Consider the following 14185-nt stretch of genomic DNA (forward strand, 5'->3'; position numbering starts at 1 on the left):
AGCGGATTCTCCGGCTACAACCTTTCTAGGAGATAACCTAAGAGATGCTTTCCTAAGAACTCTAGAAAGCGACCTGAGAGGTTTGGTACGATAGCAGAAACAGAAAAGTAGTCTGAGGAGCAGATTTTAAGAAGAGGGAAGAATTTTCAAATTTCTGTTTGGTCCTTAATTTGTCTTGACGCTTCCCTTAACCTCAGGACACTCACTGCCGTCCGAGGTGAAAGGGACTGTAACGTAAGGGGCGGGCCCTTGGCCGGGCGGGAGCGGCGCAGGCCGGGGCGGGCGGCGCGCACAGGACCCGGAAGTCCCGCCCAGCCGAACGTCAGCTGTGTCGGCCCTTGGGCGGGTCTCTGGGTGGGAGGGGCCGTTTGGTGGAGCAGTTGTGACGTCACTGGCCCTTGTCGGGTTGCTACGGCGCCGCTGCCAAGGTTAGGTTTGGGGCTGAGCGAAGAAAGGGGACTGTGGGCTCAGAGCGCCGGGAAACGGCTCAAGGTGCACGAAAGGTGGAACGTGGGGGCTCACGTGCTGCTGCCACAGCAACGGTAAAACGGAAGTCGTGCTCCCGCGCAGCCCGGCGCCCGGGCGGAAACAGCGTTCTTCCCGGAGCTGCGGCCCCGAGCTTCGCGCCTGGGCGGCCTCGGGCTTGGCAGCCGGGAGCTACGGGAGCACCCTCCGCGGGTAAGAGGGAGGAGGGGAACTTGGCGCGTCCCTCCCGCCGCGCGGGAGAGCTGGAGCGCACCGTCGGCCTTGCCGCAACGGTTGTGTTAATGCCTCGGAGCAGCCTCGGTCTCCCGACGGAAAGGTTCGTTTCATTACCCGACATTTGTCTTAAACATGGATAAACACGCCGCCTTCCGGGGCAGCCCCGTCTCCCTGGATCGTAAAGCGCCCTTTTGCTTCAAGACGTTATGGGATGCTCCCAGTCTCTGAATTCTGATACGCTACTGGGCGTAATATTTAAGCACAAAGGTGTTAGTTTCCTTTCTCCGTAGTTGGGCCGGAATTAAGATTCTTTCTCTTTCAGGTATTGATGTTGAGTGTGCCTTTTTAGCATATAAAAATGGCTGTACCCCAAAACGCCATCCCCTCCTTGTCGGAATGCCTGTGCCGCATCTGTGTGGAAATCCTAATCGAGCCCGTAACACTGCCTTGTAATCACACGCTCTGTAACCCATGCTTCCAATCGACTGTCGAAAAGGCAAGTCTATGCTGTCCCTTCTGTCGCCGCCGGGTCTCTTCGTGGACCCGATACCACACCCGAAGAAATTCTCTTGTCAACATGGAACTGTGGGAATTAATCCAAAAACACTATCCGAAGGAATGCAAGCTTAGAGTCTCTGGGCAGGAATCGGAGGAAATAGGTGAGTAAAACCCTGCGTCCGTGTTGTCTGAAAAATCAAAATCCTTTAAAAAGTGAATCACCACTAATCCATTTTCGAAAAGAACAAAAAGCCGATTAATATTAGTCTAAATCTTTATTGGAGATTTGGGTTTTATGGGCCCCAAAATGTTGATTGAGGTCGATGGTAACGTTTTGTTAATTGAGAGGATGTCCAGGCTGCATTCAGTTGTTTGTTGGATTGAAAATGACAAAGAAACAAACCAGAAGAATGGCCCACATAGAGCAGTTCAGTCATGTGAAAGTTATATAAATATCCACAGATGAGCAGTAGTCAGTAGAGCAACCCCAGAAGTACAGAAGGTACTGGATTCCTGTATTACTGTTTCTTTTACTTTCAGTTGTTTTCTTTAACTTACTTGACTACAGCAGTATATCTCCATTCATTTAATTTTTCCCTTAAGCATGCAGTGAACCTCAAATAGCTTTCAGGGACCAGTTCCATCTAGTTTAGTTATTCTTTTTTTTTTTTTTTTTAAGATTTTATTTATTCATTTGACAGACAGAGATCACAAGTAGGCAGAGAGGCAGGCAAAGAAAAGAGGGAGGAAGAAGCAGGCTCCCTGCCTAGCAGAGTCAGAGGCAGGGCTGGATCCTAGGATCCCGGGATCACAACCTGAGCCGAAGGCAAAGGCTTTAACCCACTGAGCCACCCAGGCGCCCCGGTTCAGTTATTTTTATATAAAGCCGCCCACCCCGTACCCTCAGTAGCTAGCTATTCAGTGTGCCCCATACTAAACACTTGACTCTAGCACACCTGGGTGATCCTTACACCAGGCAGTGTTTTTTGTCTAGACTTTGAATATGGTGCTTGCGGTCTGGTGTATTTGCCTTTTTTGGGGGAATTACTTTTATTTTGCTAAATATGTGTAACAAATTTGCCATTTTAATGATGTTTTCAGCAGTAGTTGTGCTTTATTAAAACCACTATTGGTATCTGCACATAGATTTGATACATTTAAAGTGTACAGTTCACTTGTTTTGGTATTTCACATCCTTAGGTTTTCCAGTATTGTGGTTAAAAATATATAGCATAGAATTTGCCATTTTAATGATTTTTAGTGCACAATTCAGTGGTATTAATTATATTCACAGTGTACAACCATCACCACTATGTTTCCAAAAAAATTTTTTTAAAGGTTTTATTTATTTATTTGTCAGACAGAGATCACAAGTAGGCAGAGAGGCAAGCAGGGAGAGAGGGGGAAGCAGGCTCCCCGCCGAGCAGAGAGCCTGATGCGGGGCTCGATCCTAGGACCCTGGGATCATGACCTGAGCCAAAGGCAGAGGCCTTAACCCACTGAGCCACCCAAGTGCCCCCACCCAAATTTTTTTAAAGATTTTATTTATTGAGAGAGAGCAAAGGGACGGGGGTGGGTAGATGGAGAAGCAGATTCCCGGATGATCAGGGATCCTGATGCAGGTGTATCCATCCCAGGACCTTGGGATCCTGACCTGAGCTGAAGGCAGACACTTAACTGATTAAGCCACCCAGGTGCCCCTCCAAATCTTTTCCATCACCCCAGATTCTTTAACCATTTGGCAGTGACTCCCCATTCTTCTCCTTTCCCATCCTTTCCTCCCAAGTTTCTGTCAACTTTGTGTCCATGAATTTGCTTGTACTAGATAGATCATACAAGTGAATTCATACAATATATGATCTATTATGTCAGACTTCTTTCACTTGATGTTTCCAAGATTATACATAGTTGTAGAATGTATCAGTACTTCGTTCCTTTGTAGAGCTGAATAATATTTTCTGGATTGTATATATTTTGTTTATATCTTGATCCATTGTTGGACACTTGCATTGTTTCCATTTTTGGGCTATTGGAGTAGTGCTGATATAAATATTCCTGTATAAGTATTTGAATATTTCCTGTTCTTTGTGTATGTGCCTAGGAGTGGAAGTGTTGGGTCATATGGTAATTCTTTTGTTTTTGTTTGTTTGTTTGTTTGTTTTAATGTAGAAAGGATTTTTTAAAAATTTTATTTATTTATTTATTTGTCAGAAACAGAGCACACAGCAGGGAGAGCAGCAGGCAGAGCAGGCAGAGGGAGAACCAGGCTCCCCGCTGAGCAAGGACTCATCCCAGAACTCTGGGATCATGAGGTGAGCTGAAGGCAGATGCTTTTAGTGACTGAGCCACCCAGGCATCCCTCATATGGTAATTCTATGTTTAACTTTTCAAGGAACTGCCAAACTTTTCCATGGTGCTGTGCCATTCTACATTCCCACCTGCAGTATATAATGGTTTCAGTTTCTCCACATCCTCACCAACGCTTTTTATCCAATGGTTTTTTGGTGTTTTCTAAATTTTTATTTTTCAAATAGACATCCTAGTAGGTGTGAGGTACCTTAGTATGTGTGTCTTTTTAATTGTCATAGAGTATGCATCACAAAATTTACCGTTTCCGCTGTGGGGTTTTTTTTTTGTTTTTTTTTTTTTAAGATTTTATTTATTTATTTGACAGAGATCTCAAGTAGGGAGAGAGGCAGGTGGCGGGGGGTGGGGTGGGAGGGTGGGGGCAGGCCCCCCACTGAGCAGAGAGCCCTGGGCTTGATCCCAGGACCCTGAGACCATGGACCTGAGCTGAAAACAGAGGCTTAACCCACTGAGCCACCCAGGCGCCCCTCCACTTTTTTTTTTTTTTTTTTTTTAAGATTTTATTTATATATTTGACAGAGAGAGATCACAAGTAGGCAGAGAGGCAGGCAGAAAGAGAGAGAGGAGGAAGCAGGCTCCCTGCTGAGCAGAGAGCCCGATGCGGGATTCGATCCCAGGACCCTGAGATCATGACCTGAGCCGAAGGCAGCCGCTTAACCCACTGAGCCACCCAGGCGCCCCTGCACTGTTTTTAATTGTACAGTTCAGTAGCATTAAGTGTAGTCACACAGGTGTACAATCATCACCATTCTTCTCCAGAACGCTTTCATCTTCCCAAACTGAAACTCCATACCCATTAAATATTAACTCCTCAGTTTCCTCTCCCTCCAGACCTTTAATTACCATTCTGTTTCTATGAATTTGACCACTTTAGGTATCTTATATAAGTAGAATCATAGTATTTGTCCATTTGTATCTGGCTTATTTCACTTAGATGTCTTCAGGGTTCATCCATTGTGTAGCATGTGTTAGAATTGCATTCCTTTCTGTGGCGCTTGTATGGTTCAGTCGGTTAAGCATCCAGCCCCCTTGATCTCAGCTCAGGTGTTGATCTCTGGGTCGTGAGTTTGAACCCCTTGTTGGGCTCCGTGCCCGTTGTGGAGCCTACTTTAAAAAAAAAAAAGAATTTCATTCCTTTCTATGGCTGAATAATATTCCATTGAATATATTTACCACATTTTGTTTATTCATCACTGGACACTTGGGTTACTTCTACCTTTTGGCTATTGTGAATAATGGTCCTGAGAACAGTGGTGTACAGGAGTTTTTTTTGAGTTCCTGCTTTCAGCTCCTTTGAGTATGTACCCAGGAGGGAATTGCTGGATTATATGCTAATTCTGCCTTTCAGTTTGTTTGTTTTGTGGGTTGTTTTTTTGTTCGTTTGTTTTGAGAGCATGCCATATTTTTCCGTAGCAGCTGCACTCTTATTCCCACCAGCAGTGTGCAAGGACTCCATTTTTCTATATCCTTCTCAGCACTTGTTACTTTCTTACTTTCTGGGGTTTGTTTTGTTTTTGTTGTTGTTTATTTCAGATGGAACCATCCTAATGGGAATGAGATGCTATCTCATTGTGATTTTGATTTACATTTCCCTAATGATTTTGAACATCTTTTCATGTGTTTTTTGGCCCTTTGTTTATCTTCTTTGGAGAAATTCAGGTCTTTTTTCCGCTCATTTTAATTGCTCATTTTTTTTTATTTGCTTATTTGGTTTTTTATTATTGAGTTGTTGGTGGTGTTTTTATATTCTAGATATTAACTCCTTATCAGATGTGATTTGCATATTTTCTCCCATACCATAGGTTGCCATTCCACTCTGATAATTGTGTCCTTTGATGCGCAGAAATTTTTAAGTTTGATGTAGTCCTGTTTGTCTATTTTTGGTTTTGTTGCTTGTGGTTTTGGTGTTATATCCAAAAAATCATTGTTTAATTTCAATGTCATGAAGCTTTTTCCCTGTTTTCTTCTAGGAACTTTATAGTTTTAGGTCTTAATTTAGGTCTAATCCATTTTGAGTAAATTTTTTTTTTTTAAGATTTTATTTATTTATTTGACAGACAGAGATCACAAGCAGGCAAAGAGGCAGGCAGAGAGAGGGGAAGGGAAGCAGGCCCTCCGCTGAGCAGAGAGCCCAATGCAGGCTCCATCCCAGGACCCTGAGATCACAACCTGAGCCGAAGGCAGAGGCTTTCACCCTGAGCCACCCAGGCACCCTTGAGTTAATTTTTTAAATATGGTATGGGATAAGGTCCATCTTCATTTTTTTATGTGTGGATATCCAGTTTTCCCAGTGCCATTTGTTGATAAAATTGCTGTTTTAAAGTTTTTAGGTAGTAAATCTGATGTCTGGACCCCCTCAAAAATAGTTTCTGTTGACTTATTTCATTCCTTTGAATTGTCCATCCTTTCTTGTTTCTTTGTATGCCTTGTGATTTTTTTTTCTTCGAAAATTAGACATTTGAATGAGGTGATGCTGAAGTCAGATTCTTCCCTTTCCTCAGAGTTTACCATTATTTTGATTGTTGAAGGCTGTAATAGTCCATTTGTTTACTAACTTCCCAAACTATTTTTGCAAAGACTACATGTCTTGTATGTGGTCACGTAAGTCTCTGTGCCTTAGCTTGCGTTTAGTTAGCATTTTGACAGATTTCCTTTAATGTCAGGAGCTAAAAACAACAACAACAAAAAGAAAAAAAAGCACTTTTTGTCTTGGAACATTGGCTCAGTGCAGAGGCGGTCCTTCACCCCTTAGCCAGGCTTGCACTGAGCCTAGGGATCAGCCCAAGGTGAAAGTCTGGGGGTCTTGTGTGTTTTTGGAGCATGTGTCTTGCCCTAGGTATGTTCCACCCCCTATAGAATAGGAACCAGTGGCCTATTCTGAGAATGTGGGCATCCTTTAAAACTGCCACTACACTAAGGAGGAGGTGGGACAAGAGTAAAAATCTTTCCTACTGTTTTGAAGTTGCCTTTTACTTGATTCACCATTTTCTTGGTTGGTAAACCTTTGATTGTTCTCCAGGTTCTGACAATGTTGGCTCTGATAGTTTCTACTTGTTTTTTGATGTCTATATGGAGGGATGAGAGCTTGGAGCTGCCTGCTCTCCATTTTGCTGACAGCACTCCATTGGCCTTCTAAGTGCTTACCACCAAAACTTGTGTTTTTTTTTGTTGTTTTTTTTTTTAATAAAGATTTTATTTATTTATATCCCCACCACGAGGGTGGGGGAGGGGCTGAAGGAGAAGGAGAAGCAGGGCTCCATCCCAGGATCCTGAGATTGCGACCTGAGCCCTAGGCAGATGCTTAACTGACTGAGCCAGGTATGCAAACTGGTGTTAATGCTTGGACTTCTCCACATTCTGTTCTAAATAAACTTATTTTCTTTGCGGGAGATCTTTGGAGCTCTCAGTTCTTATGGTCTGCCTCTTTCCGTGGGCAAAAGCTGAGTCAATGTTCTAGAGCTAGAGGCAAGACGATGGCTGGCTTCTTTATGAACAAGACAGTAGGCTGGCAGAGTAGCCTCCAGTCTAATTGGCTTGCCTGCCCTAGAACCTTTGCCCTATAAATGAGCTGTGTTGAGGGCAATGGGGCCATAGTGTTCTCTACCTGCTGTGCTGGGGGTAATGTTTCTCCTCTGTACGTTTAAAGTGGATGGAGGAAGGGAGCCCACAGTCTCTCAGGTCCACTTATCTGGAATTCAGCCTCTGCAACAGTGAGTTGGAAGGGATAAGACATGTTGGCAGTTTGTTTCTCCCAGAGGGATCCCATAGCGCTTTACCTGGAGCTGGGGAGACAGGGAGCCCTGGCTTGGCAACCCCGCTTGGAATGGAGCCTCCCTCTTGTTTAGCTGGGGAGTGGGGGGAGGTGGTTATGGCTCAAGTGCCAGAGTTTCTCATTTTTCTTAATTAGATTTAGTAAGTTTTGAAGGAAATATTTCTTCATTTGCTATATGTTCCTAGGATAATTTCCAGGGATTTTTATAGGACCAGTTATCTATTCTCTAGTTGTGGTTGTTTTGTTGAAGAACTCTTCTACAGATCTCCTCACTTTACTGTCCCGGAGGTTGATTCTCCGTGATTTTTCATAATAAATTCTATTGTAGTATAACGTATATACAAAAGTGTACAAATCAAGGGCTCCTGGGTGGCTCAGTCAGTTAAGCATCCAACTCTCGATTTCGGCTCAGGTCACAATCTTAGGGTTGTGAAATGGAGCCTGCTTGGCTCCCTCTCCCTCTGCCCTTCCTTCCCCTGCCCAAGTGCATGTGCACCTGCTTGTGCACGCTTGCTCCCCCCCCCCCCGCCAAAGTGTGCAAATTGTAAATCTGCAGTTCAGTGAATTTTTGAAGTGAAAATGTCTGTATAACCAGCATTCAGGCCAAGACCCAGAACTTTACCAGAACTCCTAAGTTTTCCTTGTGGCCCAGTCTCTAGTCACTTGCCGTCCCTGTAACTACTCTCCTGACGTTTGACACCATAGATTGTTTTTACCTGTTCTGAACCTTTTAAAAAAGGGCATCTTGTGTCTTGTGTCTGGCTTCTTTAGATAGCATATCTATAGCATATATTGGGAAATTGATCCATGATATATGTGACATGGGTTTGTTTTCACTGCTGTATAGTACTATGTTGTATGGATATTAAATAGTGAAAACAATGAAAAATGTTACATCCATTGATATTGGGCATTTTGGGCTGTTATGAATAGTGCTGTAACATTTTTATACTTGTATTTTGGTGAACTTATGTCTACATTTCTGTTGGCTATATTCATATACCTAAGAATGGAATTTGGGGTTCACAGAGTGTAGATAAAAAGTTAAATCTTGGGATGCCTGGGTGGCTCAATAGGTTAGCATCAGCCTTTGGCTCAGGTCATAATAACAGGATCCTGGGATCAGGTCCCACATGGGCTCCTTGCTCAGCAGGAAGCCTGCTTCTCCTTCCTGCTGCTCCCCTGTTTGTGCAGATTCGCTCTCTCTGACAAATAAATAAAATCCCTTATTTTTTAAATTTATTTTTAATGATTTTTTAAAAATTTATTTGACACAGAAAACAAGAGATCACAAGTAGGCAGAGGGGGGTGGGCAGGGGAAGCAGGGCTTTGATGCAGGGCTTGATCCCAGGACCCTGAGATCATGACATGAGCCAAAGGCAGAGGCTTAACCCGCTGAGCTCTCCAGGTGCCACTAAAAAAAAAAAAAGTTAAATCCTTTCCTGTGCTAGATGAGGATCCATCCTTTGATTAAATCTCTAGTTTTATTTCCCCCAAAACCTGAGGCTAAGAATGTTAATGATGTTACTAGGCAACATTGTTTAATGGGAAAAATGATCCCCAACTGACAAATTGCCCCTCTATTGGACGGAATTATAAATACTGATTGGGATATTGTGCTTTGTGCTTTTCTGGGAATAGTGACCGTTTTAACTGAGCATGTTCCTTGTGAGGAACCTGTGCCTTTATTGTTGCTATAAGAAATGCTGGTTGTTGTAGAGGAAGAATTATCTGGCCTCCTTGTTCTCATGCTATTAGATTAATGCCAGATGTGATCCTATGGTCATTTTCTGAGTTTAAATGTTGAGTATAGTCTAAGACCACCCCATGGTGGGTGTTACATGTAGAATAGGCCTTAGAAGATCTTGCCAGTTTTCCAGAGTGGTTTTACCAATTTATAGTCGTACCAGTATGTATGAGAGTTGTAGTTGAACCACATTCTACCAACACTTGGTTTTTGTTTCTTTCTTTCTTTCTTCTTTTTTTTTTTTTTTAATTTTATTTATTAATTTGGTAGAGACGCAGCGAGAGAGGGATCACAAGCAGGGGTATTGGGAGAGGGAGAAGCAGGCTTCCCGCCAAGCAGGGAGCCGGATGCGGGGCTCGATCCCAGTGAAGGCAGAAGCCTAATGACTGAGCCACCCAGGTGTCCTTTTTCTTAAAAAGAAATTTTGGTAGTGTACTTATTTTTTTTTCAGCATTTTGTTATGAAAAAAAATTTTTTTTGAAAAATTTTAAACATATAGAAAAGTTGAAAGAATTCTATAGTAAACTGTTATATATCCATAATGAGATTTGACAGTATTTTATTTTACTTATTTTATTTTTTTAAAAAGATTTTACTTATTTGTCAGAGAGAGTGAGAGAAAGAGCACAAATGAGAAGCAGCAGGCAAAGCAGGCCAAGGGAGAAGCAGGCTCCCCACTGAGCAAGGAGCCCAATGCAGGACTTATCCCAGGACCCTGGGTTCTTGACCTGAACCAAAGGTAGACGCTTAGCTCACCGAGCCACTGCATCCTGGCAGTATTTTAGTTTAGTTAAGATTTTATTTATTTATTTGAGAGAGAGAGAGACAGAGCAAACAGGGAGCTGCAGAGGTAGATAGAGGAAGAAGCAGGTTCCCCAATGAGCAGGGAGCCCAATGTGGGGTTCAGTCCCAGGGTCCTGGAATTGTAACCTGAGCCAGGCACCATGGACAATATTTTATATTTGCTGTGTCACGGATCTTTTTTCTTTTTTTTTTTTTTCATTTCAGTTTCCCTTAAATATTTAAGTACACATATTATGAGGGATCAATGAGGGATCAATGTTAGCTTATAACTCTTTTTTTTTTTTTAAGATTTTATTTATTTATTTGAAATAGAGAGAAAGAGAGATCACAAGTAGGCAGAGAGGCAGGCAGAGAGAGGGAGAAGCGGACTCCCCGCTGAGCAGAGAGCCCGATGCGGGCCTCGATTCCAGGACCCTGAGATCATGACCTGAGCTGAAGGCAGAGGCTTAACCCACTGAGCCACCCAGTCGCCCAGCTTATAACTCTTTTAACGTAAATTTACATACAGTGTAATGCACAAATCTTAATTGTACCTTCACTGAGTGTTCACATATATATAACCTCTTGTAACATGAACCCTTATAAAAGTACAAAGTATTACCATCACCTTTGAAGGTACCCTCATGTCCTTTCTAGTTAATCTCCACCCCCTCCCCTCCATAAGTCAACCAGTGGTTTTATTTTTTTCCCCACCATAGGTAAGTTTTGCCTTTTCCAGAACTTCATATACATGGAATTCTATAAGTTTACTAGGGTTCATATAATGAAGTACCACAAACTAGGTGGCTCAACAGAAATTTATTTTCCCACAATTCTGGGGGCTAGAAACCTAAAATCAGGGTGTCAGCAGGGATGTATTCTCTTAAAGGCTCTAGAGGAGAATCTGTTCCATGCCTGCCTTTCTTTTCTTTTCTTTCTTTCTTTCCTGTTTTTTCATGTCTTCTCTTAGCTCGTGGGTGTTGCTGATAGTTCATGGTACTCCTTGGCTTACAGCTGCATAACTCTAATCTCTGCCTCCATAGTCACATGGCGTTCTACCTGTACCTTACATGATTGTCTCCACTCTCTATCTCTCTCCTTTTTTATAAGGATACCAGCGATATTGCATTAAGGGCCCATCCTACTCCACTATGAATTCAGTTATGTCCACAACAGCCATTTCCCAGGAAGGTCCCATTCTTAGTACCAATATTAGGACTTCAGTGTATCTTTTTGGGGGATACAGTTCAGCCTATAATAGTAATCATGTTGTGTATATACTTTAGCGTAAGATTTTTTTACTTACTAATTTTTACTTACTAATGTTTGAGATTCATCTTGAGGGTATTAGTAGTTCATTTCTTGTTAAAGTATCATCCTACTATTAACTATAGTATACTTTATTGGCACTTCTCCGGTTCTTGGTGTCTCAGCTGTTTCCAGATTTGGGCTATTGGGAATAAAGTTGTTGTTAAGATTCTTTTTTTTTTTTTTTTTTTTTTTTTAAGATTTTATTTATTTATTTGACAGAGATCACAAGTAGGCAGAGAGGCAGGCAGAGAGAGAGAGAGGAGGAAGCAGGCTCCCTGCTGAGCAGAGAGCCCGACGAGGGACTTGATCCCAGGACCCTGAGATCATGACCTGAGCTGAAGGCAGAGGCTTAACCCACTGAGCCACCCAGGCACCCTGTTGTTAAGATTCTTGAAGTAGTTTTGTTTCGTTTTGCTTTTTTGTAGTCATGTGTTTTTGTGTTTTCTTGGGCAAATACCTGGGAGTGGAATTGCTTAGAGTAGGTATATGTTTGGTTATATAAGAAATTATGTACTATCTGCTGTGAAATGTGTAAGCCTGGTGATTCACAGACCTGCACCCCTGGGGCAAATAATACATTATATATTAATAAACAGGCAGTGGGTTTGGGAAAAAAGAAGAAAAAACTATGTACTGTTATTTTCCAAAATGGTTGTATTATTTTCTAATCCCAGCAACAATATTTTCAAATTCTGGTTTCTGCACATCTGTCTTAATTTGGACTGCTGTAACAAAGTATATAGACTGGGTGGCTTTAACAAAGAAGTTTATTTTTCCATAGTTCTGGAGGCTGCGAAGTCCAAGATCTAGAGGCTGTCTGACTTAGTTCGTTGTGAATGCCCTCTTCCTGGTTATGTCTTCACCTGGTGGAATGTTAGCTCGCTCTCTGGCCTCTTGTATAGGCACTAAAACCAGCCAGTGAGCCAGAAGCTACACTTCTGACCTAATTATTCCCTAAGCTTTACCTCCAAAAACTATAGGGTTGGGTTAGGGTTTCAACACAGAATTGGGTGGCGTTTGGGAGGATACCTTCAGTTCATTCACAACATGCTCACTAACATTTGATGTTACCTATCTCTATTTAGTTTTAACCATTCTGATAGATTTGTAGTCTTATCTCATTGTAGTTTTAATTTGCATTTCCTGTTGACTGATGATGTTGAGTCTGTTTTTATTGTTTATTGACCATTTATATATCTTCCATTATGAAGTATCTTTGGAATCTTTTGCTTCTAGAGTTATCTTTGTATTACTATTTATAAAGATTTTATTTATTTATTTATTTATTGTGCTTGTTTTCTTAATAGTGTCTTGATGAGCTGAATGTTTTTTTCCAAGATTTTATTACTTATTTATTTTAAGTAATCTCTACACCCAACTTGAGGTTCAAACTCATAGCCTCAAGACCAAGAGTCTTATGCTCCACTGACTGAGCCAATCAGGTAATCTGTTGAGCTGAACTTTTTAATTTTCATGAAGTCTAATTAATAAGCTTTCCCTTTTATGGTTATTGCTTTCTATATCCTAAAAAACTTTATCCTTTATAGTAATATTAAAATATTTCTGGGGCATCTGTGTGGCTCAGTTAGTTAAGCATACAGCTCTTGTTTTTGGCTCAGGTCATGATCTCATGGGTCATGGGATTAGGCCTCGAGAGTCAGGCTCTGCACTCAACATGGAGTCTGCTCGGGATTCTCTCCCTCAAACAAATAAATCTTTGAAAAAAGTGTTTCTGTGGAGGCACCTGGGTGGTTCAGTCGGTAAGCTTCTACCTTCATCTCAGGTCGTGATCCCAGGGTCCTGGAATTGAGCCCCACATTGGGGTCCCTGCTTAGAGGGAAGCCTGCTTCTCTCCCTCTTCTACTCCTGCTGCTTGTGTTCCCTCTCTCGCTGTGTCTCTGTCCAATTTAAAAATCTTAAGAAAAAAGTACTTATATTTTTTTTCCCCTAAAAGCTTTATAGTTTTAGCTTTTATGTTTAGGTTTATGGTCCATTTCAAATTTTGTGAATACCTTGAGATAGGGGTTATGGTTAATTTTTTCCTATACAGATACCACCTACTCCTGTACCTTTGTCGAAATGGCTTTTCTTACCCAGTGTGAGTCTATTCTGTTCCATTGATTTGTTGACTTTAATGTTAAAATCACACTGTTGATTACTGTGGCTTTATGGAAAGTCAAACTCACATCATAATAGCTCTCCAACTTTATTATTATTTTTCATGTTGGCTTTGGGTATTCTAGGTCCTTTCTATTTTCATGTAGATTTTTCATCATCTTTCATTTTCTAACAAGAGCATAGTAGGGGTTGACTTGGGTTGTGTTGAATCTTTAGATCAGTTTGGGGAGAATTGACATCGTAACAACATAGAGCTTTTGTACCCATGAAGATAGTCTCTCTCTCCATTCATTTCGGTCTTCAGTTTCTCTCAGTAATATTTTACAGTTTTTCGGTGAAGACCAGAAATATATTGAATTGTGTTTTCTTAAAAGCATATGTTGAAATACTAGCCTCTAATACTTTGTTTTTTGGACCTTATTTGGAAATAGGATCTTTACAGAGTTAGTCAAGTTTAGATCATTAGTGTTGTGGGCCTTAATCTATTATGACTGGTGTCCTCATTAAAAGGGGAAAACTGAACAGAGACAGACATACACAGGAGGAGGAGGATATGAAAACCCACAGTGAGAACACTATGTGAAGACAGAGGGTTGGAGTGTTGCATCTCCAATGAATACCAAAGATTGGTGGCAAACTGCTAGAAACTAGGAAGAATCAAGGAAACTTACAGGTTTCAGAGGAAGATTAGATGAGCAGATTTAATTGGGAGAAGAAAACTCTTATTTCCATGATGATGCAAGCGGAGTCAAATTGAGTGATAAAAGTGATTTTATAAACTTTCAGTTAGGCTTGAATAAACTTTCAGTTAGGCTTGAATTGTTCAAGCCTTGAACAACTTGAATTGTTCAAGTTAGGCTTATTGTGACTTTTTTGGTTTTGGCCCA

The 14185-nt window shown here is 41.6% G+C and overlaps 1 protein-coding gene across 8 annotated transcripts in view; it reads left to right on the forward strand.

Moving 5' to 3' along the window:
- Window positions 1–345: 345 nt before the first annotated feature.
- The window catches only part of RNF168 (ring finger protein 168), a 45276-nt gene continuing 31436 nt past the window's right edge, over window positions 346–14185 (forward strand). Inside the window, exons 1-2 of one of the 8 annotated variants that reach the window (XM_082699986.1) lie at window positions 369–428; window positions 1025–1361. In XM_082699986.1, coding sequence (XP_082556112.1) covers window positions 1061–1361 — 301 coding nt within the window. In that variant the 5' untranslated portion in view covers window positions 369–428; window positions 1025–1060. Of the gene's footprint in view, window positions 1362–14185 lie in introns of all 8 variants that reach the window. The other 7 variants (XM_082699985.1, XM_082699989.1, XM_082699984.1 and 4 more) reach the window with 7 other exon arrangements.

Source organism: Mustela nivalis (assembly GCF_964662115.1).
Source record: "Mustela nivalis genome assembly, chromosome: 1".
NCBI classification, from domain to species: domain Eukaryota; kingdom Metazoa; phylum Chordata; class Mammalia; order Carnivora; family Mustelidae; genus Mustela; species Mustela nivalis.